Source organism: Centruroides sculpturatus, unplaced genomic scaffold, assembly GCF_000671375.1.
Source record: "Centruroides sculpturatus isolate CEXI.00-Female unplaced genomic scaffold, Cexi_2.0 scaffold1511, whole genome shotgun sequence".
In the NCBI taxonomy this organism is placed as follows: domain Eukaryota; kingdom Metazoa; phylum Arthropoda; class Arachnida; order Scorpiones; family Buthidae; genus Centruroides; species Centruroides sculpturatus.
This window is the reverse complement of record NW_019385634.1, coordinates 29,967-57,963: the sequence shown is the minus strand read 5'-3', so window position 1 is coordinate 57,963 and position 27,997 is coordinate 29,967. Positions and strand designations below refer to the sequence as shown.

Below are 27,997 nucleotides of genomic sequence, written 5' to 3'. Positions count from 1 at the left end.
TAAAAGTTTACTATGTTATATTTAGAAATGATTCTCTCCATTTACACCGAATGTTATAATCTGATTCCATTCTTTTTCTAAGTAGTATTCAATTAATTATCCTTAGCATAAATCGCTCAAGTTCTGCGTATTATAATATCACGAATGAACAAAATACACTTGGAAACAGGTTTTTTTTTTAAACTAAATATCTCTTGGTGGTTCACTATCTCTCCTAAATAGTCTTACTCTAAACCAGATCAGGATCCTTCATATCATTTAGTAAGCTCTTAAATTAGACATTAAAGTAGATCTTTAACCACTCTTCAGATGACTTTAGCTATTATACAATAAATTCAGGATCTTATTTATTAAAATTGCAATAATTCGTTCATCTTTAATCGAATTCTTTATTTAAATTAAACGAATTCTTTTTGATGTAAACAGTTTTAATATTTTAATAAATTTAAATGAAGTTTATTATATAAAAAAAGAAGAATTGATAATTGATAATACACGAGTAAAATAAATCGAAAATTCTCATTTTATATTTAAAAAAAACACGATAAATGCTTACAATTCGTTTAAATTATACAGCATTATTTAATTCTAACTAGCAAAGCAGTAATATTATCCCAAAAAAGTGACTACTGGATGATTTTACTTTAAGTAAACCAATACGCAAATATTCACATTGCAAACAAGATGATAAAAAGTCTATCAAAAATCTAAATTAATATCCTTAGATTATATTATAGGTCTACATAAAGAAACAATATCAAGTTGTTGTTGTCACACTGTAATTAACAATCTATATGTAGATGAAGGGAGATTTATATAATAAATTATTAATAGGAATACGCCTTAATCAAATTCAATCGATGCAAATGTAATAAAAAGAAGATGCCATAAAATTCATATCGTCTGAATCTAAAATCGAAGTTTGGGGTTCATTTTTCTTTTTTCTTTTTTAATAATTATTATTTGCATTTAAATATTTTTTTTTTACTTTGAAAAATATCTGCGAGGTTTAAGATCGAATGCCTTAAAAAATAAATAAATAAATTTGTAATTTATTAGGTGTACGAATGAAGCCTTAAATGATGATGGGGATGCATCTAAAACGAAGGCAAAAGAGGAGCGGTGGTATCTGCAGTGTTGCCAGGCAGAGCCTAGGGCAAACGGTAAACGAAATGAAAAGTAACAGAAAAAGAGCCCTTGCCGAACAAGCACGCAGTGGGGCAGGGTGTCACGTGGTCTGGCGTACAACGACCCTTCCCAGGTATCAGACGTGTAATTACGCCAACTGTGTTAGGCTTAGCAAGAAAACTAGCCCTAGCATTAGGCTTAAGGAGTTCGTGTGTCCAACCCGAGATATACCCAAGATGCACTGATGATGAATAGGCTGACTCCGAGCTTAAAAATCACCCTTTGAAGGTCAAGTGTAGGAACCTTTGAAAAATTCCTAGAAATTATTATCCTTATCGGCATCATCGTATAAATTTAAGTTTCTTTAGAATATTTTATGATATATGGATGCTTTTAAACGTCAACAAATTTCTTTACTAATCCAATTAACTTTCTGCTTGCACGTGAGCTTCGCTTTGCTGGTCTAACAGGTATGAGGCCCCGTTAACCCATAGGACCCCAATGCACTGTCTTCGTCTCTACTAAAAAAAAGGGAAAGAAAGAGGATCCTTATGACATCTTCCAAGATAAAAAAAAAACGAAAATAACTTCTGTGTTAGATGAATTATTTTACGCTCGACTTGAAACATAAACCTCAAAACAATCCTCAAGTTAGAGGTGACACGGCAGGAATTTCTACTTCTCTCTTTGCTTTGGAATTAAGTCGAATTATTATTTTGTTTTATTTAACCGTAAATCAGTATTAAAAGTCAGTAAAACAGGGAGAGACCTTGTTTTTTAAGGTAACCACAATTCTAAATAAACAAAAATCTTGATATTATGAGTCCTCTTGTTTCCATGGTGATACATTGACCAATCAGCATTGAGGATGAGCCCAGACCAGTTGCCGTTCTAGCTCCTCTACTATGTCAGTAGATGGGGTAAAGGTCTTTCCTTCGACCCCGTGGCTTGTATGGTTTCTATAAATCCAAGATGCCTGCACCAACAGTTAAAGATTCATCCAGGTGTTTTAGTTACATTCGACCTCACAGGAGCATTAAACAGGAAATGATGTCTTTCCGTTGGTAAGTCTGTGTTTTTTACATGTGGAAAGGGTTATTACACTAACCAACATTAGCCCTCTAAATTAGTTAATAGTTCCTTCCAGGTTGGGCGGAACCCGACGGAGTGATTCAAGTAAAGATAACAATAAAAAAAATATATATTGTGATGGGAGTATTTTAGTGTTAATCTATAGAAAAATGGAAGAACTAAGTATTACACGTGAGTTTAAATGATAACACACAACCGACTACTCGAATGAAATGAATAAATTGGATGTGGAAGAAGGCCTCACGTGTAGGGAAAGTAATTTACAGATAATCAAACCGACGTGCCCAATATTATTTGGAAGAGGGAAACGCTTAAAATAAATTCCACTTCATTTTTTTGAATAAGATTTTTAGTTCATTGTTAAGCGAAGCTCAGTTTCTTATCAGATGAGGGCAAGTTTTTTCGTACTTGATGAATTGTTGTTGAAGTCGGATAAGAAGTTAACATTATTATCTATAATGTATTCGTGTTTAGGGGTTCCTACCAATCGCATCTCGACTCCCCGGTGATTTATGGTACGCCCAATGGGGTCCATCGACCCCCTTAAGGGGTGAGTCGCTATAAACCGTGACAGTTACGGCAATCTATGTATCAATCTTGACTACTTCTAGTCTCGCACGTGACTTAACGTGAATGGGTTCGATAACGATTTTGAAGCATCCCTTAAATTCCTCTCTATTTATACAATCATAAAGATAGCTGTCAACGCCGTGTGATTTACAGCTTTAAAGAAGAAATATGGAAAGGGATGAAGCAACAACTTATAATCAAATTTCTCAGCAATTTCATTTATCGCCGTTAGATGGCACTTGACGATAGGACCTCACCTCTTTCCCTTTTTTTTTCGGCTCCCGAAGTCGGGCTACAACTCTTGTATTGATGATATTCTTCTCTCTCTCCTTTTCTTAACCCGTAAATTTTGGATTAATGAATGATTGCGCGTGTCGAAATTTGCATCTTCTTTCTAATTTGCTTTATCCTCATTTTATTTAAATGAACCTTAATGAATAAGTAAAACGTCCTTGAGAATCGAAGAGGACGAGACGAAGAAAAAAAAATGTACACAAAAAAAATTCTTTCCCACGTTTTAGATTCACTAGACTTGTAACCTGAAGGGGTCATCGAAGTCTGTTTCGCTTCAGATTCAAGCAGAGAATTTTTTCTACGTTAAATTTATGAACAGAAACAAAAAAAAGGAGCATTTAAAAAACATCCTGAAAGAATTAAAAATTAGAAAAAAATCGTATATTTTTTAATAATAACAATAACAGCAACAATAATAAAGTTTACTTTTAATAGGCATACATAATGGGGGGTGGAAAAGATCAGTCGATACGATGAAAGGTTAACGACAAATAAGCAAACGAGATTTTTATTAATTAACAATTTAATGATTAAAATAATTACTCGACATTTATCTAAATTATAATTAACATAATATGAAAATTGTTCGGATGGGGGTTAAATTCGTGTAATCAATCATTTCGATCCAGTTACTTCTACAGCATAAATTGGTTTATGCTAAATAACGTACCGATTTGTGCATATTTTAATTTAAAAATTCTACAGATGCTTCATTACATTTTCTTTTTTTTCTTTATACAACGTAAATTTGAATGAAGCTTGAAATTATTTTTATTTTATTTCTTAGTAGGAAGGAAAAAAAACACGAGGGAATGTAATCTGGATTATCTTTTGCATAATGATTATAGGAGTGCCATACTTAAGTAATCCATTACTCTATTTATTCAACAATAAGATATTTAACTTTAAAAGTTATCTATTACTTTGATAATAAATAATTTTTTTAAAATAATAACTATAGTAATAGATAATTTTCTTCAGTAATTGATACCTTTCTCGAAAAATGGATAACTTTTAAAATTATCTACTTCTTAAGAAAATCCATTACTATAATTATATTGAAATAGTCTATTTAGAACAGCATAAAAACTATATTTCAACGTGGATTTACTCGGTAAATGTAAGAAATCAACCAGTCGTCCTTCACAACAAAATAATTACGTCCGTCTCCCATTTGATTCATGACAAATGGAGTTTTTCGGAAGATAAAATACGTATATACATATATACGCATTCACTTTGTTCGTTGAAAAGGAGAATATCAGACAAAAGAACTTGTGAAATATTACTAGAACCTATTGTGACGAGATTTAATCATTGTTCAGATAATTAGCGATTATTATATGAAGTGCCTGCCACACGACCGTGCTTTGCTTCTACCCAACGACTCTAAACTTTGTGTATTAATAAATATACACTTATACTTTCGAATTTCCCTCCCCCTTCTTCGTTTTTTAAATCGAATAGAATAATAACATTACGTCATATTTAAATGTTCTAGCTATTGGTCGATGGCCTTAGGGAATTGTCGACCTTCAAGTAGTGAAGTTGCTCTGTAGCTGGAAGCCACTTCGGTGGGAGTTGAATGGCTGATGGTATTACTTAATCATTGCATTCCGTACAGCAACGATGTTATAAACAAAAATCTCAACTCTTAGAACACGGAATATCATTATTATTATTATTATTTATTTTTTCCCTTCATATTTTTCGACAATAAAATTTACGTGATGTTTGTTTATGACGTGTTTAATACCGATACTTCCGCATTTTATAATTTCTAAAAATTGCACAGTTCTACATATTTTCTTTTCTTTTGTTTTTCGTATTAAAATTATACATGTAATGGTTAAAATTTTATTCGGGCAATAAAACCCTGGATCGTTGCTCCTTGACCCGACTCACGTGTGACCTAAGAGGGAGTCACGTGATTGGTGTCGGGATACACGCTTCAACCCCTTCAGCACTTTTCCAGATTGATTTGGGTTAAATGATGCTTTCGTGAAGACGAAAGTGGCCCGCCCTGCATTTAATGATTTCTGGCTCACGTGATGTTGAATGGGTCTTTAATTTTGGAAAATTTTGCCAAATTTCAACCTAAAATAATTATTCTCGTACGAGATTTCCTTTACGTTTGTACTAAATTAATTATATATTTTTATATTTAGATACTGATGAGAAATTGATAACATTATAAAAAGTAGGATAAATAAGAAAATTACAAGTTGGCCTAATTAGTCGAAAAAAGCCTATTGTGATTATAAAAAACGAGTATTTTAATAGGAAAAACTCTGCCGAAATTTCGTAGTTTAGAAGCTCGCATGACAACTTTCCATATCTTTATATTGGAAACGGTGGCATAAAGTCTAAACCAAAGGTCCCCCCAAGCATATAATATAGTTCTACTCCTTCCGAACCTGTAGCGACATCTGTTAATAAAATTCATTATTATTTCATTAAAGTATATTAATAAATTCGTCATTTTGAAACGACAAAACTGTCGATAATTTTCTAGTCATAAATATTAATTATACGTATTTAGTAACTTGTGAGATACATTTAGAAAAATTTATTGCACGATCAGAGGAAAAATACAGCTACAATAAGGAAAATTCCTTGTAGTGATGCAAGGTTTTTATATATAAATGACACCATAAATTATACTTTTAACAGAAGAGAAGAATTTTTGCTATTTCTTTTGTTTATCGCCCATTTCGTAGTTTCCATTTATTCGAATATAATTAACGTGGTTTAGCCTAATTTAGTAGCTTGCAATTCGAATTTCAGAATTGAAATAGTTGCAAATTATAAGTAGTTGCAGAGAGTCACGTAACCACTCGAGTGTATTTTTAAAGTTTTCTTTATAAAAATAGAAAGTTAGAAGAGTGGCATCTTATCATTGCAGACATCTACTCCTTAATTTGTCACGTAACTACTCAGACTATGATCGCTGCAGTATAATTACAAAGGCAATTAGAAACGACTAAAAGCTATAATGAAAGATGTTTCGATTCTTTCCAAACGTAGACAAAAACTTTGCTTCAGCTTCTCAGAAAGTAAACTAAACAGGGGATTATCTGACGCCAGGTTTCGATGGAATTCATGGGGAAAAAATTCTTTCCCACTTAAGAGCAGAGATGTGGAATTTAGTTACGTCATAGTCTATGCGACGCCGGTTCGGTTTTCAGCCCTTCAGGGAACTCAACAGACAATAGAAGGCATCAATACTAATGTCCGTGTGTTCGTTTGAAAGTGGTATATGGGTAGAAAGAAAACTATCATTAGTGCCCTTCTATACAAACGCTAAAATACTTCCAAGTAATAGAAAAAAATGTTGGCGAGTTTTTTTAATGCGTGGGGAATTAAATAATTTAGGGGGAAATCCCTTATCGTGGGTATAAAACATCCCACATCGAATCTACTTGCTACACGTGGCACACGCGTGTCCCGTATGGATAGTTGGGTGGAGCCTTTCAACACGTGATCCGCTTACCCAAACTCGTAAACATTCGCGGAACGGAATTTTGGAGATGCCCCTCGTTTGTACTTGATTACCATAACACGAAATGATGAGGAAACAATTGTAAATCACACTCCCTCTGTTGAAAATAGGACAATAGACCCTTTGAGAACTTCACTTTGTTGACTTTTGTATAGTATTCACGATTTACGTGATAAATGTAGATTTAAAAACACGCGAAATCCGAGTTGTGTACTCTTTCAGAAAAGTCGTCTTCAGTTCGTTGCCTTTCCAGGAATTACAAGTTCCATTTGTCTTGTAATTCTCTCGTTCTTAGAAAAATATCTTAAACTTCTTTTTTGCACAAGATTGGCAAAATAAGTATCTTCGATTGATATTGCTTTAACATGATTTATGATAGTTCCAGATTTAAGATTCTTGACGAGGAGTTGGGCTACATCGTAAATCAATCGAATGCACAGGACGTCTTTGACGACATTAATTGTTTATAAACAGCTGTTAGATGTCTTAACCTTTCTCCGTGTTAAGACGTAAATCACTAAAAAGAACAGGATTTTGAAGTCTTGTCAGACTGACCTTTGATTCGTACAGGTCGTTCACTTGTAGGAGGTCCGGCTAGTAAAAGTATCTATCAGTTTTTATGAAGTTATTAATTGAATCCGATCAGGAACTTTCTCGTAAATTACATCTTGGTTTATTAAAAATCTGCCTTGTTATCGTTTAATATATTATATCTAAAGCCAGACAAAGAGGAACTTTGCCTTATGTGTTAAGTGGCTTGTAAGGAAGCATCAACATCCCTTGCTCATCGAAAATTTAAAGTGCACTACAACACCTCTTTGAATGAATAAATAGTTTTTGGTACTTTTAAAGCTTCCTTGAGTAAATAAGACATAAAGTAAACACACTTAGGAGAGTGGAATCTTAAATAAGATACAGTTCTTTGAAGGTGTCTGTTGCTTCGGTTGCTCGAAACGAGTTGCGAGTTAAAGAGGTGATATCATTGTTACTTTTATTTAGTCCTAAAAACCGAATTAAAACTAGAAACAAATTTTAGTTCATTTATATTCTTTTGTATAAATGAAATTATGTTTGATTTATTTCCTGGAAATTAAGTGAGAATAGATAACCTGACCGAAACTGGTTTAATGTAGGGATGTGGAAGGTCGAAGGGTTGTTCGGACCGGTCCGGATACTCCTACGCCAGAAATAATAATTCTGGATAAATCCCAACTGTATACATTAACATAACTGTCTGAATTGTGAATGTATGAGTCAATTATTTCGGTTTTTTCTAGTGAACAGAGATGTTATGCAAATTACACCGCATCGTTGCCGTTTGTTGATTTAATCGCTTTAGATATTTTTAGCGTAGGGTTCCATTATGAAATTCGAACCGAAAACTTATTTTTCTTAAAATCATATGTCTATGTTTATATATTAATTGTATAAGTAGATCTTTTTTGCATAGAAAAGACCTTCAACTGTAAATTTTTTTATAATAAGTTTAAGTAGTTTTCATTATATACGGGCACATAATCGTTTAAGCATTTTATTATACACCTGGAAAGAAGATTTTTAAGGCTTGGTTCCAGGTGTAGATTAAAAGATAGATTATGGTATTTGGGCGTTTCCAGAAACTGTAATATATTTTTATGTAAAATCACTTGATAGGGATAGTTTCAGAATCTATTATGATTCTTGCAACGGAATTTTCAAGATCTATTTTTATCGTAGTGACCAGCATGGAGTCTATAGCCTACTAAACACATGGCAATGGACTGCATTCCATTGAGGTCGTTCCTGTCTTAGCAACGCCTTCTGCTGGACGTTTCAAATTACATCCATTCGCCCGAATAAAGATATTCGAATGCATCTGAAATAAGATAAAAATATAAAATTTCACAGATTAAATATTTAAATATGGAATATAGAAAAGAATTTCAACACCAGATGGTACTCAGTTCTGCCACGCGTGGGGACGTTTTTGTTTTCGCTGAATCCCATTTAGTGTTGGAGTTATGTCCTCCGAATAGATAAGAGGGAAATTATTCCTTCAAGCACCACTACTGCCTGATTATGTAACTTGTCAATAAAACGGGTTTTTATGTAAGAAAAGTAATATACCCATCATCACGGGTGCATTACTTTTCGTACACGAAAGTATTTTTAGTAGAGGAACTTAAATTTAGGGCCTAGAAACGCTTTTACAGTTGTAATTTTAACAAGACTCGCTGTAATCAGGAGCATTTACTCTATTTTTGCTCCATTGCTTCGGCTTTTAAAAGCCTTCTTAATGCGTTATTCTATGTCGTATGTTGAAGGTGAAACTCGCTTTTATTACTTTACAATATATAAAATTAATCGCGATAAAATTGAAGTGTTAAAGAATAAAATCCAAGAGATTACGTTCTAAACTCGTTTTTTTTTTTTTTGGGTGCTTAAAATCTCCCACTACCTGTCAAAACAAAGGATGAACATTCAAATATCCCCTTCTTCCATTTTCATTCCTGTTTAATTCACCCCTCAACCGAGTGGGAACAGTCCACATGAGGGTTTCTCGTTGGCTGAGATTGCCTCATATTTAGGGTGCCCATCATCAGACTGGTATGGATCTTACCGGTAAGTTATATTTTATTACACATTTATCCTGTTGAAGTTAATTCAGGTGTGACCCGATCCCATAATGGAAAGACTCCTCTGGTAATTATCATAAACTTGACTTGTAGAGAATTCCAGGCACCTCTTTGTAAGGAGCTTTTTCAAAAGATCCTGCGCCCCAGTTTAATTAGAGAAGAGATAATTTTTTATGTTTATTACGTTAAATGATGATTGGGACTTAGTTTTAGGAGACCGCCTGCCCCTAACAGACCCCAGATAATTATATATAGCCACAGGTGTTTCTCTGAGCGATGTGTTTCCGTTTAGTATCGTCCCCTTTTTGGTGACGTCTTTTTGGCGCCGAACATCATCTCGACTTTGGTGTAGCGTGACGAGAGCACTTTTTGTGTAAACATTTACTGCTTTAGAAAACAATCCAGGTATTAATTTACATAATCCTTCACACGATATTTTTTAAATATGACATTTAAATAGCAAATGGAATTGCGTTACATTGTAAATTTTCCTTGCATATGTTTCTATGAAAGCTATATAAGAATCGTTCTTTGTATCTGTTACGATTAAAATTATGTATAACGATCGACCGGGATGATAACACACACCTGAGATAACCAAACAGCGCACCTGGCTATAAATTTTTGGATCGCTGCCATAAAAGGGAAACGAACTTTTTATTTTTTCATCACAATTCGTTTAAAGAAACTAGATTTAAAAAGAAAAAAAAATGAAAAATTAACAAACGAGATGAAATTTATTTTAATTTTATTCGGCAAACAAAACCATTCTAAAGGTAGTTCAAAGCGGAAGAAGAATCCCGACCTTGATAGTTTCAGCCCCATTGGGTGCCAAGGTCGGGGATGCAGTGAAAGCGCCCTTTGTACGAGGTTTCCCTGTGACAAATAAGAGACAGGACAAGGCCGATAGTTGACTTCAGGCAACGTACCCCGAACGGGTGGTATGCATTTCTTTAAGCTTTATACCTTTGAGGTATCGTTTCATTTTTAAAATTCTTTATTTTGAGAAAGGATCTCAATGACCTAAACTCATAAAATTTGCTATGGTTGACAGTGACCCTGCCGAGAAGGAATGTCCTCATTGTATAGAAGTAGAATAGAAGCTTACACGTTTTAAAATGTCGGGCATAAATTGTGTTCTTTATGACTTACAAATTGATACTAAGAATCTAAGCATTAAGGTTTTCATGTTCGATTGTCTCCATATTATATCCGTATACAATTTTTTTCAAACTCGATAATTAATCCATTACTTTCTGATATTTACGAGAATGTTTTCAGTAAGTCATTATAAATAAAGTCATAATGAGTTTGTTCATATAATCATATAATTATTCATTAAAAGAAGTTTAAACATGAAAGGTTAATAAAATTTCCTTTTGTTTTTTTTATTTGAGTCTGATGTATATATCAGTGCATTGTATTGTAGGATACATAAATATTATGATTAAGTACAAACATAGCACGCATAAGAGGTCAACTGGTATCATTCATTCGTAATAATATCTTGAGGCAAAATCTGCAAAAGAATGATGTAAGATGAATGGTTGTTATTCGCTTCCTTACTCTATCTTATTTAATGCAGGCATGTATCCTGTGACAATTTACAGATATTTGAACTCCGGAGTCGCATTGCGAAACATAACAATATACGCTATCTTTATATGTTTGCTTTGAAAATGTGAAATTACATTGTACTGTTGTACAGGTGATCCCTACTAACTTTGGAATTTAGGATTTTTATCCCTCAATTCGTTTGGTAGAACGTTGTAAAGCCCACTAAAGAATCTCACAATGGCGAGGTTGCGTAAAGAATGGTGATAAATACCATTTTTTAAAGCAAAACGCAATCAGGATATAATCTTTTTTTAAAGGTGATGACTCGTAATGTCCCTTTAGTGTATTTATGGAGCTTAAGTTAATGGCATCTGTGACACAGTATGGCAAAGGGCAGCTATCCAATAATCCCTTATTGTTATCCGGATGCTATTTTTCATAGTAAAAGTTAAGCTCCAGGTATGCTAGGCATGCAAAATGCCATAGGATCCAATAAAGAAAAGAATAAGAATCGTGAAAATTATATATAGTATATTCGATATTAAAGTAAATTACAACCTTAAAAAAAGTTAATTCTTAATTATTAATCACTTTATAGAGGGTTTTAAACGATTAGATTGGAGAGTAGAAAGTCTGTAGATTTAATCGTATGGTCCGGCGTAGACCATAAAATAGAAAATACGGCAGATGGTTGTTAACTTAGACGACCTTGGCATCAGCCCTCTAATTCGCTGTCTGGTCGCAAGGTGTCGTTGTTTGACAAACACTCGATAGACTAGTGGGCCTCTTCACATACCCGGCATACCGGGATTGGAGGCACTTGGAACCAAACTACCTTTGCCTAAGGGCACAGTGGGACATCTGGCGTTTGGGGCGTTACATTCACGTGCCTTGCTTTGTTTACTGATAGCTTAGATAGAGAACGGTTTGACTGGATTGCTAACAATCTGCTGGACAACGGGGAATTGGAATGTAGGGAAAAAAGAGATTGGCTAAAGCTAAACAAATTTCAGATAACAAAGAATAATGCCTTTACCGACTTATCATTGGAAGACCCACCTATAACTAATCAGTTTTGGGACCAGGTGTAATGCGATGAGGCCTCATTAAAATCGTAAACGCACGACAATCTCCTCCTCCTATTGTATAAAAGATTTCCTAGGCTTCTCTACGCGATTCCATCTCTTGAATTTTAATAATTAAATACCGATTAAACCGAATAGTCTGATCAACTGATAAGTTTTTTAAAATAAAATTTCAAAGCTTATAAATGATTTTTTACCGAATACAATGAGTAAAATTCTGTTAAATTAATAATATTGTTTTTATATATTCGAAATTTTTCCTCGTCTAAAGAATAAGTTAAAAATGAAAATGTACATTTAAATTAAGTTCTTATCTAATTATAAGATAAACGAGATAAAGATTGACAGCAACTTTTCTATTTCCTAATAAACTATTTGAAGTAAATCCAACAACAAATATAATGTATGTGCTATTGTGAGGCCCGTGTATGGTTGGTTCTTTGTCGAGCGCCAAGAACTACTCCCAAATGATCTACTGAATACCGGATCATTTTTCCACAAGGTAATCGACCGAAAATATTTTTAACCAAGTCTTTTCTGAAAGAACAATCTTCATCAGTTGGAATTTCCTAATCTACAACTAAATTGTCGATTGGAAATACCAAATTTGTTTCGTTATAGAACTAGTCCATTCTTCCTTTTCAGAGCGTGTTTCCTCAAGGTGAGTGAATAGCGCTTTAAATACCGATCACAAAGAAGCTATTTATTTTCTTAACAATTTGATATTTCCAGTTTTAAATATTATAAAGAAATTATCAAAAATCTCTCTTTTAATCACATGAAATTAAAGTGGAATTAAGTTAAATATTTTATAAAGTAGGTTCCTACAATTATATTAATATTGTATTATTCTCCTTGAAAAAGTAATGTTACTAAATCAAATCTTATTTGGAGTTGATATATATATGTGATTATGAAAATATTTGAAAATGTTCCACTTAACTAAATTAATCATCAAGTATGAAATGTATCTCTGTTTAACTTCATTTCCAAGACAAAGAATTGCCTAGAGTAAGTTCTACACAATAATTACAAGTTGATAAAATAACTAATGTCAATAATGATTAGAAACTAGGAATTTTTAAAGATAAGTTATCCTTGATACAGCGATAATTTCAGCTTTGTATGGAAACTAGGTCGAACATTAATACGGTTGTTTACTTTCAATTGCCTTTAATAACGATTCATTAAATCGTGTTGCAATCACTCGAAACTATAATTTTTGCCGTCGTGTTTAATATTTAACAACTCACTACCGAATTTGGATTATATTAAATAATGTTTTTTATTTTTTACAGGAACTCCAATGAACATAAAGAGAAAGAAAGTTCAAATTTATGGCAAAAGGCTACGTCTCTGAGGCAGAGCTTTAGAAAGTCCAAATCTAGTAACAAGGAAGCAAAGTCCAGTCGACTTCATCGCCACTGGAGCTCTCAACGAAACCTTACGAGAGAAAGAAAGAGTTTCTCTTCTAATCCTATTGGCGATGTAACGGGAGATCAATCTCGGACGTTCGGGCGCAAGCAGTCACGTTCGTATACAGATAGCGGTGACGCCAACGAATGGGAAGTTGCAAAGAAGCTGTTCGATATGGCAGCTGTCAAAAATGGAAGCCAAAGACACAATAGAACTGCACGCAAACTCACAAAAGATTCTGGTTACGAGACGAGCGCTCAGGGTGATCAAGACTACGGTAGCATCGAATGGACGAGCCAGTCGATCCTTGCTAACGATAGGAATCGTCAATCACAAACGTAAGCAGGATTTTTAATGTTTTTTTTATTTTTCGATCGGTGACTTCAGAAATGTTTTTGTTCTGATGGAGAGCGACGCTCGACCCCTTTTGACCCCAGTGGCGTCAGATCTCAGCCAGGTGATATATCGGCTTGGACCCCATCGTCGACAACCGGATTTTTTCCTCCCTCCGTCACCTTTGACCTCTGACACGCCTCTTACGCATGCTGTCACGCGACGCGAGACAACATGAGCAAGGTTATCACTCTTTACCTCAGGATTTATCCCAGCCTTTCCTGAGTAGAAAGTTTTATCTGAGTAGAGGAGAAAATAATGGTCGACTCCTGTTAATGTTTTAGAAATGTCTTATAAATTCACTCTGAATACTTATTGTCGATAGTTGCAAGGATGCAACTTATATAGTAGCCGCATTGACGTGGCTCCTGTTACTAAGTATCGGATATTTATCTCGATTCTAATTAGTGTAGGGTAGTTTACACCAGCTAGAAGCAGGGACGGCTTTATTACGAGGGGAAAGAGGGGAGAGTTGCAGGATTTTCTAAATGACCATATTTAGTCAGATGAGTTTCGATGTTCCGGGACCGACAGGGAGGAGGATTATCTAAACCCTCAACACATCTTTCTAGCAGGAAAGACGAGCGCGGAGTCGAAATCCGGACAAGCACGGCGCCAACTTCAGGGTCAAAGTGTCGGATATCTGACAGGAGTCAATTCTTGTGATAGGCATTTCTCATTAAATGCATTTTTCGTGAGGCCACGGTAGGTAAATAAAGACAAATGATCTTCAACACTTATAATTTTGGACAAACTCTGCAGTTTACCGAATTTAATCCGTAGGAGTAATAATATATTTTAAAAAACTATTTTTATTCGAAGAAGAATGAAGAGAAGGTAGTATAGATCGGCGGGAGTTGATTGGGTTCTTAAAAACAGCCTGACTGTTTAAAATAGTTTTACTTTCCTTCATTAACTCCACGGTAACGACCTGCAGGTGGTGAGTCAATGAGTCATAACATAGGAATACTGTAGTTAGTGTGTGTAGCATGCACCATACCACTTTTTGACTACAAAACAGTAAGCTCGAAAACCAGCTGGTTACTCCTCCGTGTTATTTGTAGGCTTAATACATAACGAATAATTTACGAAAGCCATTTTTATTGCCAATCGTGGAGCGTTTTCCCCCTTTTCAAAAGAACTAGTGTGACGTTATTCATCTCTCCTATAATTTCCAAAAACATTACCGTAAATCTGACACTGTATAGAATTTAGTAAAAATACAGTAATATGATTCGAACGGTAAATCAAAGAATTTTCAGAATCTCATTCTGCTAGACTGAATTTCCGAATCATCCAAAAGTCTAAAGGCCGTCCATGACGTAATGAATGAGACGTTGACACCAAAGTTTGTAGAGGCAGACTCACGATGAAAATTCAGGTTTTTATTTAGAGAAAACTATTCAAAAAAGTGTTTTTTTTTGTATAATTTCTTTTAAGATTTTCTAAACCAGAATTTACTTGCATAAATATTAATTATGAGTAAAGGTTTATAAAAAAAAAAAGACTGACATCATAAACATTTCTAGGACGTTTTCATTTTTATCAGCCATAACCGTATTCTTTAGTTTGATCGTTGTACCATTTATCGTGAACTCTTTTCTTACAATTCATAATAATATGCCTTTTATGTTAAGTTAATTTTAAAATTTCACGCATTTTATTTTTAATTAAAGTGAGAAAAACAATATAATAGATTGTTTTCTTTTAAGGCAACTTACATAAGATGCTTTAAAATGCAACACGATATCATGTGAAGTACTCCTGTAGAGTAACTTGAAAATATCAATCATCGATATGTATTTATCAATATGTTTCTTCCGCCATTCGAAGGTCTTAGATTCTTTATGAAGTTATAAGGATTTTCTACGTCACTTCGGCGATAAACATGACTTTTTTACTGTTTTGTTTTGTTTAAAAAAGTATTTCTGTGTAACTATTATGATACGTTTACAGATTTATCGATGACTGATGAGGGTTATTTAAGACGTAATCTTGAGTTATTTTGTTTAATATTTCGATTAAATTCCGGGTATTCTATGATCTATTTTATGATATATGTGAAAGAATTTTTAAATTCGTTTATCTAAGATGATAATTCGTATCAGATTTCATAACTTACAGTTAATATATATATATATATTTTTTTCTCTGAAGATTTACAGGGATTTATGATTGCCACTAGTTAAAAAATCTATTTTAAGCTAGGAATCTCCTTATCTACTGGAATTCCAATTAAACACGATAGAAAAAATTCAGTAAAGGCGATAGAAATATTCCCATCCTAGCGTGAAATGAGGTGCACGTATAAGATTCCATACTGAGCGAAATTTAATGATTTCTACATGGGTGGCAACTATATCAACTTGTTATATCTAGAATTCATATATATTATATCTAATATCTGTTTTTTAATGTAAAATTCAAACCGATTAATCCCGAAAAAAAAAAAGATTTGTCAAATGACTATTGCAAAGTTCTAAGCACCTGCGAGAGATAGAATGGTGGGTGGAGGTGTCGAACCCGATATCGCTGTATGCCTAGCATATTAAGATGTCTGAGTAATAGCATAAAAATGCTCTCTCGACGATCTAGTTTCTCCACGGGAGTGTTTTACATGCGGAATTGTATACCAAAAGAACTTCTCTGTATGCTTTTTCATATAACTAATCTTTCTGTTTTGAATGTATTGTATAAATCACAGAATTGGAGTCTGAAATTCCAAGGATGCTTGTCTTTAAACACGGATCTGAGGTCAGGAGAACCACGCCCCTAGCAGCCGGACAATAATTCTAAAGCAGCCTAGTTTTTTTCGTCGCCAAGGGTGAAGTTGAGCACAATACTTGTCATTCTTTCTCAAGTTTTCTGACAGTTGACAAATGTCCTATAATGTAGTCTAAACAAGGGTCATTAGACTCTTATCTTCTAAAATTTTACTGTTTAAAATTTTTAAAAAAATTTTAAAAAAAAAAAAAAAAAAATTTTTTATATATATTATAAAAATAAAAAAAAATAAAAATAAATTTTGCTTTAAAAACTGCAAAGCGAAACATCCAGGTCGTACGAGAGGTAGATCGTTAAATCATTGGTCCGACCAAAACTTCGGTTGACCGGAAGGAGTAGACAGAGCATGCTCCAAGGATTCTTAAAATCCTGTTCGTGTAATGCCGAAACCCGCACCTGTCCAACTGCAAGGACGTTCAGAACGTCGCTGACAGTGACAATGCCTCTACTCTACACAGAAAAACTCTCTCTATTCAGGTGAGATTCTCCAGTTTACTTATTAACATTAATATTTAATCGCTGCCGCAAATTGCGCACACTTTGTGACGTCATAAAGGCAGACTATACGGCAAAAAAAGGGAGTATTGTTTTCGTCATCGAAACACTCGGGGCGATTTGTTAACGGCATTACGACTGCTATTCAGTAATTAAATGTTTAAAAAAAAGGTTAAAAATTTCCTTAGGTTAGTTATTTCAGTTGAGTTCTAAAAATATAAATCGAAACGATGCCAGAAAGTTTTTACGATTCTGTTTATCCAAAGAAGAGCGTCATTTCTCAAAAAATGTATCGTTTTTTTTTTTCCTCTCTTTTAATTTCTTCCTCGCATTTAAACATCGTAAGTTAGCAAAGAACGTTATAAATCGGTTCTACTACTTTTTTCTTTTCTTTCTTTCCTTTTTTAAATTACCAAACCGGAATTCTCCTTCACGACCTAATTTCGTGTTGAAGTGAAAAGCAACCACTTCCGCACATCATCTCATAGTTTTAGTTCATGTTCGTTCTAGACAAATTTGTGACGTAAAATGATTCCGGTCGCACCAATATCCGTCGGGAAGTAAGTCATTTCTAAATATGATTCGACTACGCATTTAGTTATCGTTAATTCTGTTAATGTATTCGGGATTCCTGCTCCATTACCTTTCACAGTTATGTTGCGCTCAATAGGGAGAGCCGGTTATTAACGTAAAGGATAGTTACGTGTTGGACGAGTCCATTATTAATTGTTTAAACTGTTATATTTAATAGCTGTAAACTTCATCTCGAAAGTCTAGAATACAATAGTTAAATTCATTTCTAGACATAAATTGCATAATTGAAAAGACAATCACAAAACATTCCTTAAAAAATATTTATCTTGTTGAACTCGGATGTCAAAACTATTTAGGGTAAATACCAAAAATTCTGGAATATAAGTTAGAAATGGATCTAGAATAACAAGATCTCTACTGATCTTGTTTTTGGGAACACAAAGCAACTGATTTAATTCTGGAATTCCACTCTGTAATGTATTAGAAATCTGCCTTCCTGTTTTATTTTTTGAATAATGTAGTAGGATAGATATGGAACACGAGGATACAAATTCCAGTTTTAATCATTATAACGATTCAAGATCGCATCTTAATTAAACTCTCATAATTGCAATTAACCGTTTCTTTATAGTGGCCGCGACCTTAAAACGAACGGAAAAAAAAGTTCTCCTCCGAAGAATATTTATTCAGTTTCAGATCCATTGACAGACTTTAAGGTTCTCGTTTTAATTGCCTGCAGATAAAGGCCATCGGGTTAACAAACAACGGAATGACGCCACTTCCGTTTTATGGTCATCCGTATAGGTTTCGGACATTACAGGATGAAGTTAAGTAAACAGGTTCTTTGGCCTTTTGAAAGGAGTTAAGTTTTGGGTGGATGGTCTCAGGAGCGCGCCTTACCGGTTACACTCGACCTTGCTCCACATTGCAATTTTTTTTTTTTTTTACTGGTCGATCTCTGCATAAGGATTGGATTACGTTAATCGTCCCTGTTTCTTTCTTTCTTTCTTTTTGTTTTAATATATCCGAGCACATCCCTGGATATTGTTAATTATACAATTGAGAAGGGGGCCACTTTTTGATGAAAGATTTCATTCTTTACTACTATCTGTACCCGGTTTTCTTCTAGGTCATCTCTGTACAAGTGCACGGCCTCACATTCTTTAGTTCACCTGTCCGATCCTGATGTATGATCTAGACTCTCAGAAGGCGAGGAAAAAGTTCAGAAAATTTTGAATTGGGTGATATAGTTGTACTCATTTTTCACAGGTCAAAAGTTGTTTTCCCGAATAACTTTAGTTCTTTACTAGTCCCTTGGTCTATTTGTGTATTAGTGATCCCTTTTACTAGAATGCCATTCTCCTCTCACCCGCTCGAGCAAGAAATATTTATTTATTTATTTTTTTTTTACAAGAAAAGATTATTTTATAAAATTGTATATATTCAAAAATTGAAACAATAGTTTCTGGTGATAGACATTCAGTTTATGAACCTGTAACATGTACTGTTAATTCTTCCCCATGCAGCAAAATGGGTTCAACCGCCACTTCTATTGGGTAAAAGTTGTTGATTGCCCTGACGTCATGTACAATAGGTGGAGTTTCGGGAAATTCTCTCACATTTGTCGAGTTCGTTTTCATAAGGATGGTTGACACTTGGAACTGGACTATACAGAGGACGTGGAAGGATGAATCTCATCAGTGTTCTAACGACTAACAATAACTCAGTGGTAGGTGAGTGTTGTTTTAGTGCGATGAACCTTTTTATACCCCGTAGGCCTTAAGTCATCATGACAACCAGAGAATGTTTTTCGGTTTTTTCCTCGGGGAAGAGATATCCTTGTGTAAAGGTGAACAGAATATATATATATATATATATAATGAAAAAAATGAGGAATGTCTTATTATAAGACAACTGACTAATAATAGATAGTTTGCATCCCTGTATTCTTTACGTACTTTGTAGAAATACTTCAGAAACCACTTAAGGCGTTCCACTTGATAAACATTCCTATAAAGCTGAGGAATTCGGGATTCTTCGGTCCGGAAACCCCAACTGCTGCAGAATGCCTCATTAATAAAGTGGCAGGAAGAAGGTTCCTCCTTAATACTAATTATCCCTCTCGGTAACAAATTGTTTGCTTTTCCGTTTCGCGTGGGAAACAAGTATTCTTACCTTTTGAATGATGAAATTATTTACGATTTTTAAATTTTTGTAGATATGCGATGCGATGGAGAGCGCGAACTCTCAAAATAAGCTATTCGTTATCATAAAGATTATTTATATGGAAAAAAAAAAAGTTATTCGTAATAAACTAAGATTTACGACATCTCGAGAGGAAACTAAGTTAGTATTTACACAATATTTTTCTCTAGCTCTAAACACAGGATATTAATGTCACTCAACACCCGATAATGCAAACTGAATATGATAAGGTATCATTTGAGTACAACCCATTTGTTTATTTTCGACTACCGTTTGAACTTCCTGTTCTTCACCAATGGAAACGGAATTTTCAAATATATTCAACGTCCGAAAGTTGCGCCTATTCGTTAACGATCCTTCGTAAATTATGATTTTTTCAATTGTGATAACTTAAACATCTGCACACGGAAGTTGCAGGTGATCTATCAGGCAGCTGTCCAGATTTCTACGAAATTTAATCTCGGAGAAAGAATTTTTCGAATTTTTTCTACACTTTCAATTATTTTTGCAGAAAAAGAATTTAAAGTAGAATAATTGATTTTAATGCGAATGTCACTCGAATAATTCCTATTTGCATATATAAAGTTAAGTTTCTAACAAATTATCTTATTCTGGATGATTTTTTTTAAAATATTAAATAATGTTTAAAGTTATTTTGGGAGGGAGAGAAAGGGGGATTATGAATCTCCAAACTAATTTCGAAAAGAATAGCTTAGAATAATCTTAATGTTCTCTTTAAGAAAACCTTCAAAATTTGTATCTTGTTTAAAATTAAAAGTAAAATTTTATTAATGTATCGTATTAAGGGATCATTAGTTATTTATGCATAAACAAATAAAGTTCCTTTGTTACCCGAGAACCGGTTAGAAAATTGCTAAACTATATAAAACGCTGGTCGAATCCAAGCTGGTTTTGTAACTCGATTCCAGTTAAGTTTTTCCGAGAAATACCTAAAAATGGAAAAGCGTCCTCCTTTTTTAAGGTAACTGCACCTATTTTTCTTTTTTTAAAGATGTTAGCGATGTTCTGCGGATTAATTTATTCCTGGGAGTGTCCCTAGTAATAAAATCATTGTGCCCAGTAGGCGCATCAACCACGTTAAGCAATGCACACGGTGCGTGAATTAGGACTCCTTTCATTGTTCACTTTTGTTTAATTAAAACGGTGTAGGCCCTATATACATATGTGCTTTATTCCATATTTATGAAACGTATACTCGTTTACAGAAAGGAGGCGTGAAGACGAAATTTCTTTCATAATTTTCTACATATCCCATCATAAAATTTGCGTAACACACTCCTCACAGTGTTGTCTATTGTACAAAATACGTCAAAACACCAACCTTACTGTTTAATTGTCCCCCATCAGTGCCCCTTGGTGGGCTATCGACCCCATAGTTGTCAGCGAGCTATTTTTTAAACCAATAAAGCGAGCAGAGAGTTTAAAAAAAAAAACGAACAGTAACCTATTGTTTTTGAGGTTGTGTGGGAATTTTTTTCCTTTTAGAAATTTTTATTTAAAAAATCTTTTAAGTCAAACTGTAAACGATACTATCATTGGACGGATCGTGTTTCTGTTACAAAGTCCTGACTAAAAATATGTTCTCTTGTTGAGTCATAGTTGAGTTTAATTTGCAAGGGGTGAAAATCCTGATCGATTGTAAAGTATAACGTGGACCGTCTGGCAACAGATTTAATTCTGGAACGGACGAATAAACGAACGATATCGAGTAACGCTTATTAAATTTTAATTTTCTCTCTTCCGTATTATGCAACAAGCTGATTGGTTAATTTAAAAAATTTTTTTTTTTTAATTGGGTACAAAGAATTGCAGAAATTTATGCGAAAAATCTCGGTTTTTTTTTATACACTCTCAAGTTAAGCGCCCAAAGAAATTAGAAGCTACACAAAACATTAATTTGCCTTGTCATTTCCGACTTGTCACAGTATTGCGCTTCGTTTCCAATTCTTAACATTGTCATTAAACCCACGCATGCGTATAGGATTTTTGGAACAGGTGGTTGACGGAACAGCGGTATCTATTTATCTCGTAAGACAAGCGTCATCATTCTAGAAGACTGACATGTCATACAACGAAGGCCGTTCCACTTGCCATTACTTGGCCTTGGTTGGTATGTGCGTGTTATGAGATCTTTAGAAGACTTTTTTCCGAAGATCAAAAGATATCATTGTCCATTTTTAATGATAATATTGCGCATAATAGTAAATATTTTTCAAAAATATCTTCTCTTTTTTTGACGTTTTCGAAACTTTAAAAAAAAGAAAAATTCGTAGATAAATAATTAAGTGGCCAACCGCCAACGTGTCAGTAGCGTGTAGTAGAAGATATAAAGCGATATCGTGGTGTTTTAGTATGTCATAAATATGCCAAGAGAGAGGTATACACGCTCGACATGAGTCATTCGAAAAAGTGAGGCGTTCATTAAATCCTCCGTGTTTTTCGTATACCAGAATACCGGTAAGGTTCAATCTTTTCTGAGTAGCGTACTTTTTAAAAATTTCGCAACCATTCAGATTCCTCAACAGAGCCTTATTGTACATTATAAGGGATAAAGGAACCTCTCTTATAAATATCCTGTCTAGCGAGGAGGATGTGTGAAGTGTTTATACATCCTCTACTACTGACCGGGTCACAACTAACAGTATCCTTTTTCTTCTTACGCTCTCTCGATTTTTAATTGCCGTTTTCGATATTTAAGACTTACTAAAAGACGAGGGGGGAGAGGGAGAGAGAGAGAGAGAAAGACTCTTATAAATTCCGTTTTTCAAAAAATAATCGAATAAATCAAGATAAGTGGGAGGAGATCGTAAAAATGTGCAAGGATAAATTTTGTTCGTAGACAGACTCCACCTTAACTATTGTTTCTTATTGTGTAGTGTTGCATTACTTATCAGAGCGATACGTAAGATATCAAGGACGAAAACGAAGGACGTTATTTCAACTTTGCTCCTCAATATATAATATATATATATATATATATATTTTTTTTTTATTATTGAAAGTATGTTTTACCATTTCGGACACACCTTGTTAAAATCAAGGACAAAGTAACCCGTCATTAACTCTACATAAAGGAAATTTTTACTGAAATTCGATACGATTGATTATTGTTTAAATTTTTACATTTCTTTCTTATGAAATCAAATCTTTTCCTCGGCAAAAAATCGCCATCTTTTTAAAAACTCGATACTTTAGACTGATATATATAATCGATCTGATTGATTGATATTAAAAATCTTTCTTGTTTAATCACGACTTAATTGTTATTATGATCGATCCCGAACAATTACGAATTCGAAAATTATTTAGGGATAAAACAAACTCCATTTTTACGTTCCCGCCAATGTCCGTTGTTCAGAGATTTGTATTTAATTATTTAAAATTTTTTAAAAACTTGTATTAGTCATCGCCGATGGTCAACACGTTTTTTTTTTAAAGAATTTCATAAATTTAATTATTATTTCGTTTTGGGGAACATGTGGTGATAATTGAAATAATAATTGGTTCTTTTTATGTTTTAGGAGAAAGTAGTTAAAATTTCGGCTTCCTTTATTGACTGTTAGAAGTCTTTGTTTTCCTTGACAGAGACATATTTCTATGTCACACTTTCTTCTTTTCCTCTTCTGGAAGTTATTAGGCCAAGGTCGCTTATCTTCTGTGTCTATGAAGCAAAACTAAATATTTATAGAAATTTTTTTTTTTTTTTTTTTTTTTCTGATGCGGCTCGAACCCAATTTGTAGCGATTCGTTTAAGTTTTAGCCGAAAAAATTTATGATAATTAAAAGAAAAACGAAAGAAAAAAAAAAGCCCATTGATTTGGCCGGAAATTTGTCATTTGGTATCTAATTTAGCCTAGAAACCAATTAATTTTACGTCTAATTCGGTTATAGCCAATAAAATAAAATAATTTAACAACAAAATTAACTATAGAAAGCGATTAAAAACTGGAATTAAATTTGAAAGAAACACGAATTAAGTCACGACAAATTTAATTGTCTCCCGAAAAAAACACAATTTACTGGTGTAAAACTAATTAAATTCCATATTTTTCCGAAAAACACACACACACACCAATTGCTCGAGAAAGGATCGAAATTTGGAAGAATTTCTTTCCTAAATCTTAAAAAAAAAAAAAAAAACAAAAAACAATCTGAAAGGAAATGAAGAGAGGAAAGGAAACGTTACGTCCCTCCGAGGCACTAGGGAAGAACTACCGAGGGTCCGCATTCTTACAGTAAATCGGGTCAGCAAAGGTCACGTAACCTCTGGAAAAAGGGCGAGTTTACCTTTCTGTATCGCGCGTCACGTGACATTCGGCAAAAAGGGTAAAATTATTTTTAGAAACCGTCGTCCGGATAATTAATTATCGTCGATTACGTTGGTATGACGTAAGAATCGAACGCCATTACAAATTTCACCCGAAAATTTCTATGCCTTCGGGATCCATTACAAATTTATGAGCCCACTTAACGCGGGCGAGAAAGTATTTAAACCCGTGATCTAAAAATAAAAAAATATATATATCCACCAGATTAGTCTCCTAAGAGTCTAATTACAATACAAATTTTAAAAATGCCAAGGAATTTATTACGTTTAAGACACACAAAACCCAAAAGGTGCAGTAGGATTTAAGCGAACGTGGCTATTTTTATCGAATAAATTAACGTTTTTTTTTTAAGTTCCTCGACCGTATATAAATCTGTTCTGACGTCATTATTCGTTATAAACGATATAAATTGACGATCCTACGACGTAATTTACCATTTCCCGACGAGTTTTGTCATCGCTTCGATATGCAAATGAGGACGTATTTCCTCATTTGCATATCGGAAAGACGAAGCGTCAGAGCTCGCTCCAACTGTACGTGAGCGTTTATTTAAGCAAATTTTTTAAAATTAATATATCAACACACTAAGTAAACGTTTACCCATCGAGAAACGTTAATAGAGTTTAGATAATCCATGGATGACGTCAGCGGCGGAGTAAATATACCCTCAAAAATCACGGATTTTCCCTCCCCCCCAAAAAAACGATCGTAACGAGTGACCAACTTAAGGCGAATCGTGCAATGATGCAATAAAGCATCATTGTGTGTATATATATATATATATATATAACTGATTTTCCCGGATTAGTGGCGGTCATTGGGTCATGGGCAACGGGGAACGAATTCGGGCGCCATGCTATTAATTAATTCGATTCTTACCACCAATTAATTGTAATTAACTGGTATTCGAATCCAGCGTTTCTGCCAGTTTCTCCGCGAAATACTCAGCCAGCCGGTCACGTGACAGGCGTCCCGAATTATTTTTTTTTTTCTCGCTGCGGGCGAGATGAGGCCATTGGGTTAAAAGTTCATACGGAAGCGCTCCAGAAGGAAAAGTCGTAGGACCGTTCTGTCCACATTTCTATATATACATTATACACATAAAACGCGCGTTTAAACTCTTCGAGAATTGATCAATTATTAATCCGCGCATTTAATGCTTGTTTAAACCTGTCGATTCCGGAAATGACACCGAATCCCGTGTGTTACGTCGATCGCGCGCGCGGTTTTACGTAAGCGGTATTATTTGGACGAGTTGTAAGCGCCGTAACGATTGGTTTGTTACGCGAATTGGTGAACGTTTGACATTTCGGGTATGGTTTAATGGGTTAACGTCGTGGCCATGTCAAACGGTTGCCGTTCCTATTTTAAAACGGCGATTGTGTGTCGCCGTGTGATTAAATATTTCGCCAAACTCCCGACATTCCTTTTGGGAAGTGCCATCGACAGAAAAGTCAAGGTTGAGATCTTCCTCGAGCGGGTCGTTCACCCCTTACCAAAATATTTCCGCACGTGATACCTAAGCGTTATTAATAATTAGCATAAGTTCAATTATTGAACCGAAGGAAATTATTAAATTGATGTCATTATTTTTTATGGATTTATTCGTGTAAATACACGAAAATCTATCTTTTCTTGTGTTGTAGAGGGAGTATATGTTACATTTATGTACTGTAACTAGGAAAGAGTGGCCGATATACACTTGTAAAACGTTGTATTTGAGGGTTTGTATTAATTATAATGAAATATGATTGTGTGAGGTGTGACAGAAAATATCAATGTGCTAGCTTCATTAATTAAAAGATGTCACAACAGTATTAAATAATAAAATGTACTTATCAGTTAACATAGAAACAGGTTTATCTTAATCCTGTTTCTTCTCTCTCTCCTGTCTACTGCTAATCAGATGAGACACTTACATTATTTTTTCTACAGAAAAAACTGGTGTATACACCACACACTGAAGCAGTATTTACTATTTTCTACTTCTGTTTTCATATTTTAACCTATCTATAATAGTTATAATAGGCTGTTAACAATCAGTTGTAGGCTTTGCAGTAGTGAACTGTGTGAGGAAAATGTCAAACATTGTATATTCACACAATTAAACGTATGGTTAAGCCAGTGTCGTTTATAGATAATGTTACTATTAGTAGTTATTGTTAAGAGTAATGGCAATTGTCTAGATGTTGAATACCATATCTGTAATGCAGGAACTAGAAACTATTGTCTTGCCATTATACAATTAAGTTTTGATGCAGCACTATACATTTGAACATGTAAAAATGTAGTTCTGTAGTTAGTAAAAATGCAGATATTTATATGGGTGTTACAATTATGACATATGTTTTCTGCCGGGGAATTTAAAATGGTTATCTTTCTGTTGTTGTGTTTCTCACACTTGCTTTTGAAATCTAAAAATGTCAGAGATGTCAAAAGTTTACCAAAATCCTAAGCATAAACAGTGTATAATGAGAATAAAGCTACGTCCGGGTTGATGCAAAATGATAAATTGGTCTTGCACCAAAGTGTAGATTTCTTAACTCATTAAAGCTAAGGAAAGATCTTGTGGAACAATTTGAAAACTTCTCAAATATTGTATCCCATTGGCAAAAAGAATAAATCTGAATAATGGAAAATTACATTGATTACAAAAGCCACAAGTTTTATGCTTTCGAAATTCAACTTTGAGGAGTTGTATTGTAACAGAAGAATAAAACTTATACTAAATTTTGAAAAAGAGACTCTTAACAAAATTCTGAAAGTGATGTCAATTACAGAAAACTGCACTCTTCTGAGTTATTTGCATTTCTGTTCTCTGAAACGAAACTCGTATCAGTTCAGATCTCAATTTCCACAACTGTGGTTTATGCTTGGAGATACAAAGAAAATGCCCAAGTGCCATTCAAAAGTTGCTTTGCAAAGATGAGGCATTTGCATTTTTGAAGGGACGTTTATTATTGGAAGCTCTGAGCCACAAAGATGCGGTGAAAATTCTGATTCTAATTCTCATATCTCTTCTGAACTTCAAATTCAAAATTCAACTGAGAACAAACTAACAATTTTGTATTGCACAGCAGTCTAGACAAGTCAAAAGTATCTGTCGATCAAGCACCTTTACATCAAACCCATGCATTTTTGTAAGCCATATAATACCTTGTAAATAATTCTATTGTAAGTTTATCCAGTAGCTTCAAAGACATTTTTCAATATCACACAGACATACAAAACTATACTTGTAGTAATTTCAATCAATTTGTAAATTTGAACTATTCTTATTGCTCCTTCAATAAAAGTAAATGAGACAAACCAACAAAATTTCCAGAGCCAAAAGAATAAGCAAAACAAATGCTTCTTCTATAAGAGTTCTTCCAAGATATCTCCGTTGTTGCAACCTAACGATTTTGCACCCAGTGTTTGTATAAGATTTCGATAATGTTATATTTACATCTGGAAGGTTGTTTTGTGGCCCGAAATGTATAGATAGATAGTGCGTGTTATCGTATAATGTTACGGCAAAAGAATTATGACGTACTCCTCATTTCCATGTCAGTTTGACAAGCAAAAAGTTGTCTGTTCTCTCTTAGAGTGCGATTAATTACAATTCTTTCCCCGGGTGTTGTTGTAATTGTTACGAAGAACTTAACACAATTTAATTTATACATTAAATCAATTATTTAATTTATTTATTACTACTAAAACATGCAATTTATGGAAAAACAAAATAAAAATCAATGAAGTTTTATTTTCATAAAATCCCACTTATGACAAGTTCATTAGATAAAAATGATTTAAGCAGAATGCTACAAAGAATGCACCATTTTGTTGTTGTTAATATACACACATTTCTAAAATTATTTTTTTAAAATATTGAGTTAAAACTCAGATTTTTCTTCTAAGTCCTAACGTAAGTATCGTAGAATTCTTCCTACCCCCAAAAAAAATTTAGACAAAGGTTACAATCACATTTATTGGACG

At 33.9% G+C, this 27,997-nt stretch overlaps 2 protein-coding genes across 6 annotated transcripts in view; both read left to right on the top strand.

Annotated features, from left to right (window-relative positions):
* LOC111640766 overlaps positions 1–27,997 on the top strand; it is a 67,839-nt gene that overhangs the window by 11,227 nt on the left and 28,615 nt on the right. Inside the window, exons 1-2 of one of the 4 annotated variants that reach the window (XM_023386819.1) lie at positions 2,005–2,192; positions 13,142–13,597. In XM_023386819.1, the coding sequence (XP_023242587.1) occupies positions 2,101–2,192; positions 13,142–13,597 (548 nt within the window). In that variant the 5' untranslated portion in view covers positions 2,005–2,100. Of the gene's footprint in view, positions 1–2,004; positions 2,193–13,141; positions 13,598–19,013; positions 19,199–27,997 lie in introns of those variants that run through there. The other 3 variants (XM_023386820.1, XM_023386822.1, XM_023386821.1) reach the window with 3 other exon arrangements.
* LOC111640767 (formin-like protein 14) overlaps positions 16,735–27,997 on the top strand; it is a 15,929-nt gene continuing 4,666 nt past the window's right edge. Inside the window, exon 1 of one of the 2 annotated variants that reach the window (XM_023386823.1) lies at positions 16,735–16,913. In XM_023386823.1, the coding sequence (XP_023242591.1) occupies positions 16,783–16,913 (131 nt within the window). In that variant the 5' untranslated portion in view covers positions 16,735–16,782. Of the gene's footprint in view, positions 16,914–17,285; positions 17,492–27,997 lie in introns of those variants that run through there. The other variant, XM_023386824.1, reaches the window with a different exon arrangement.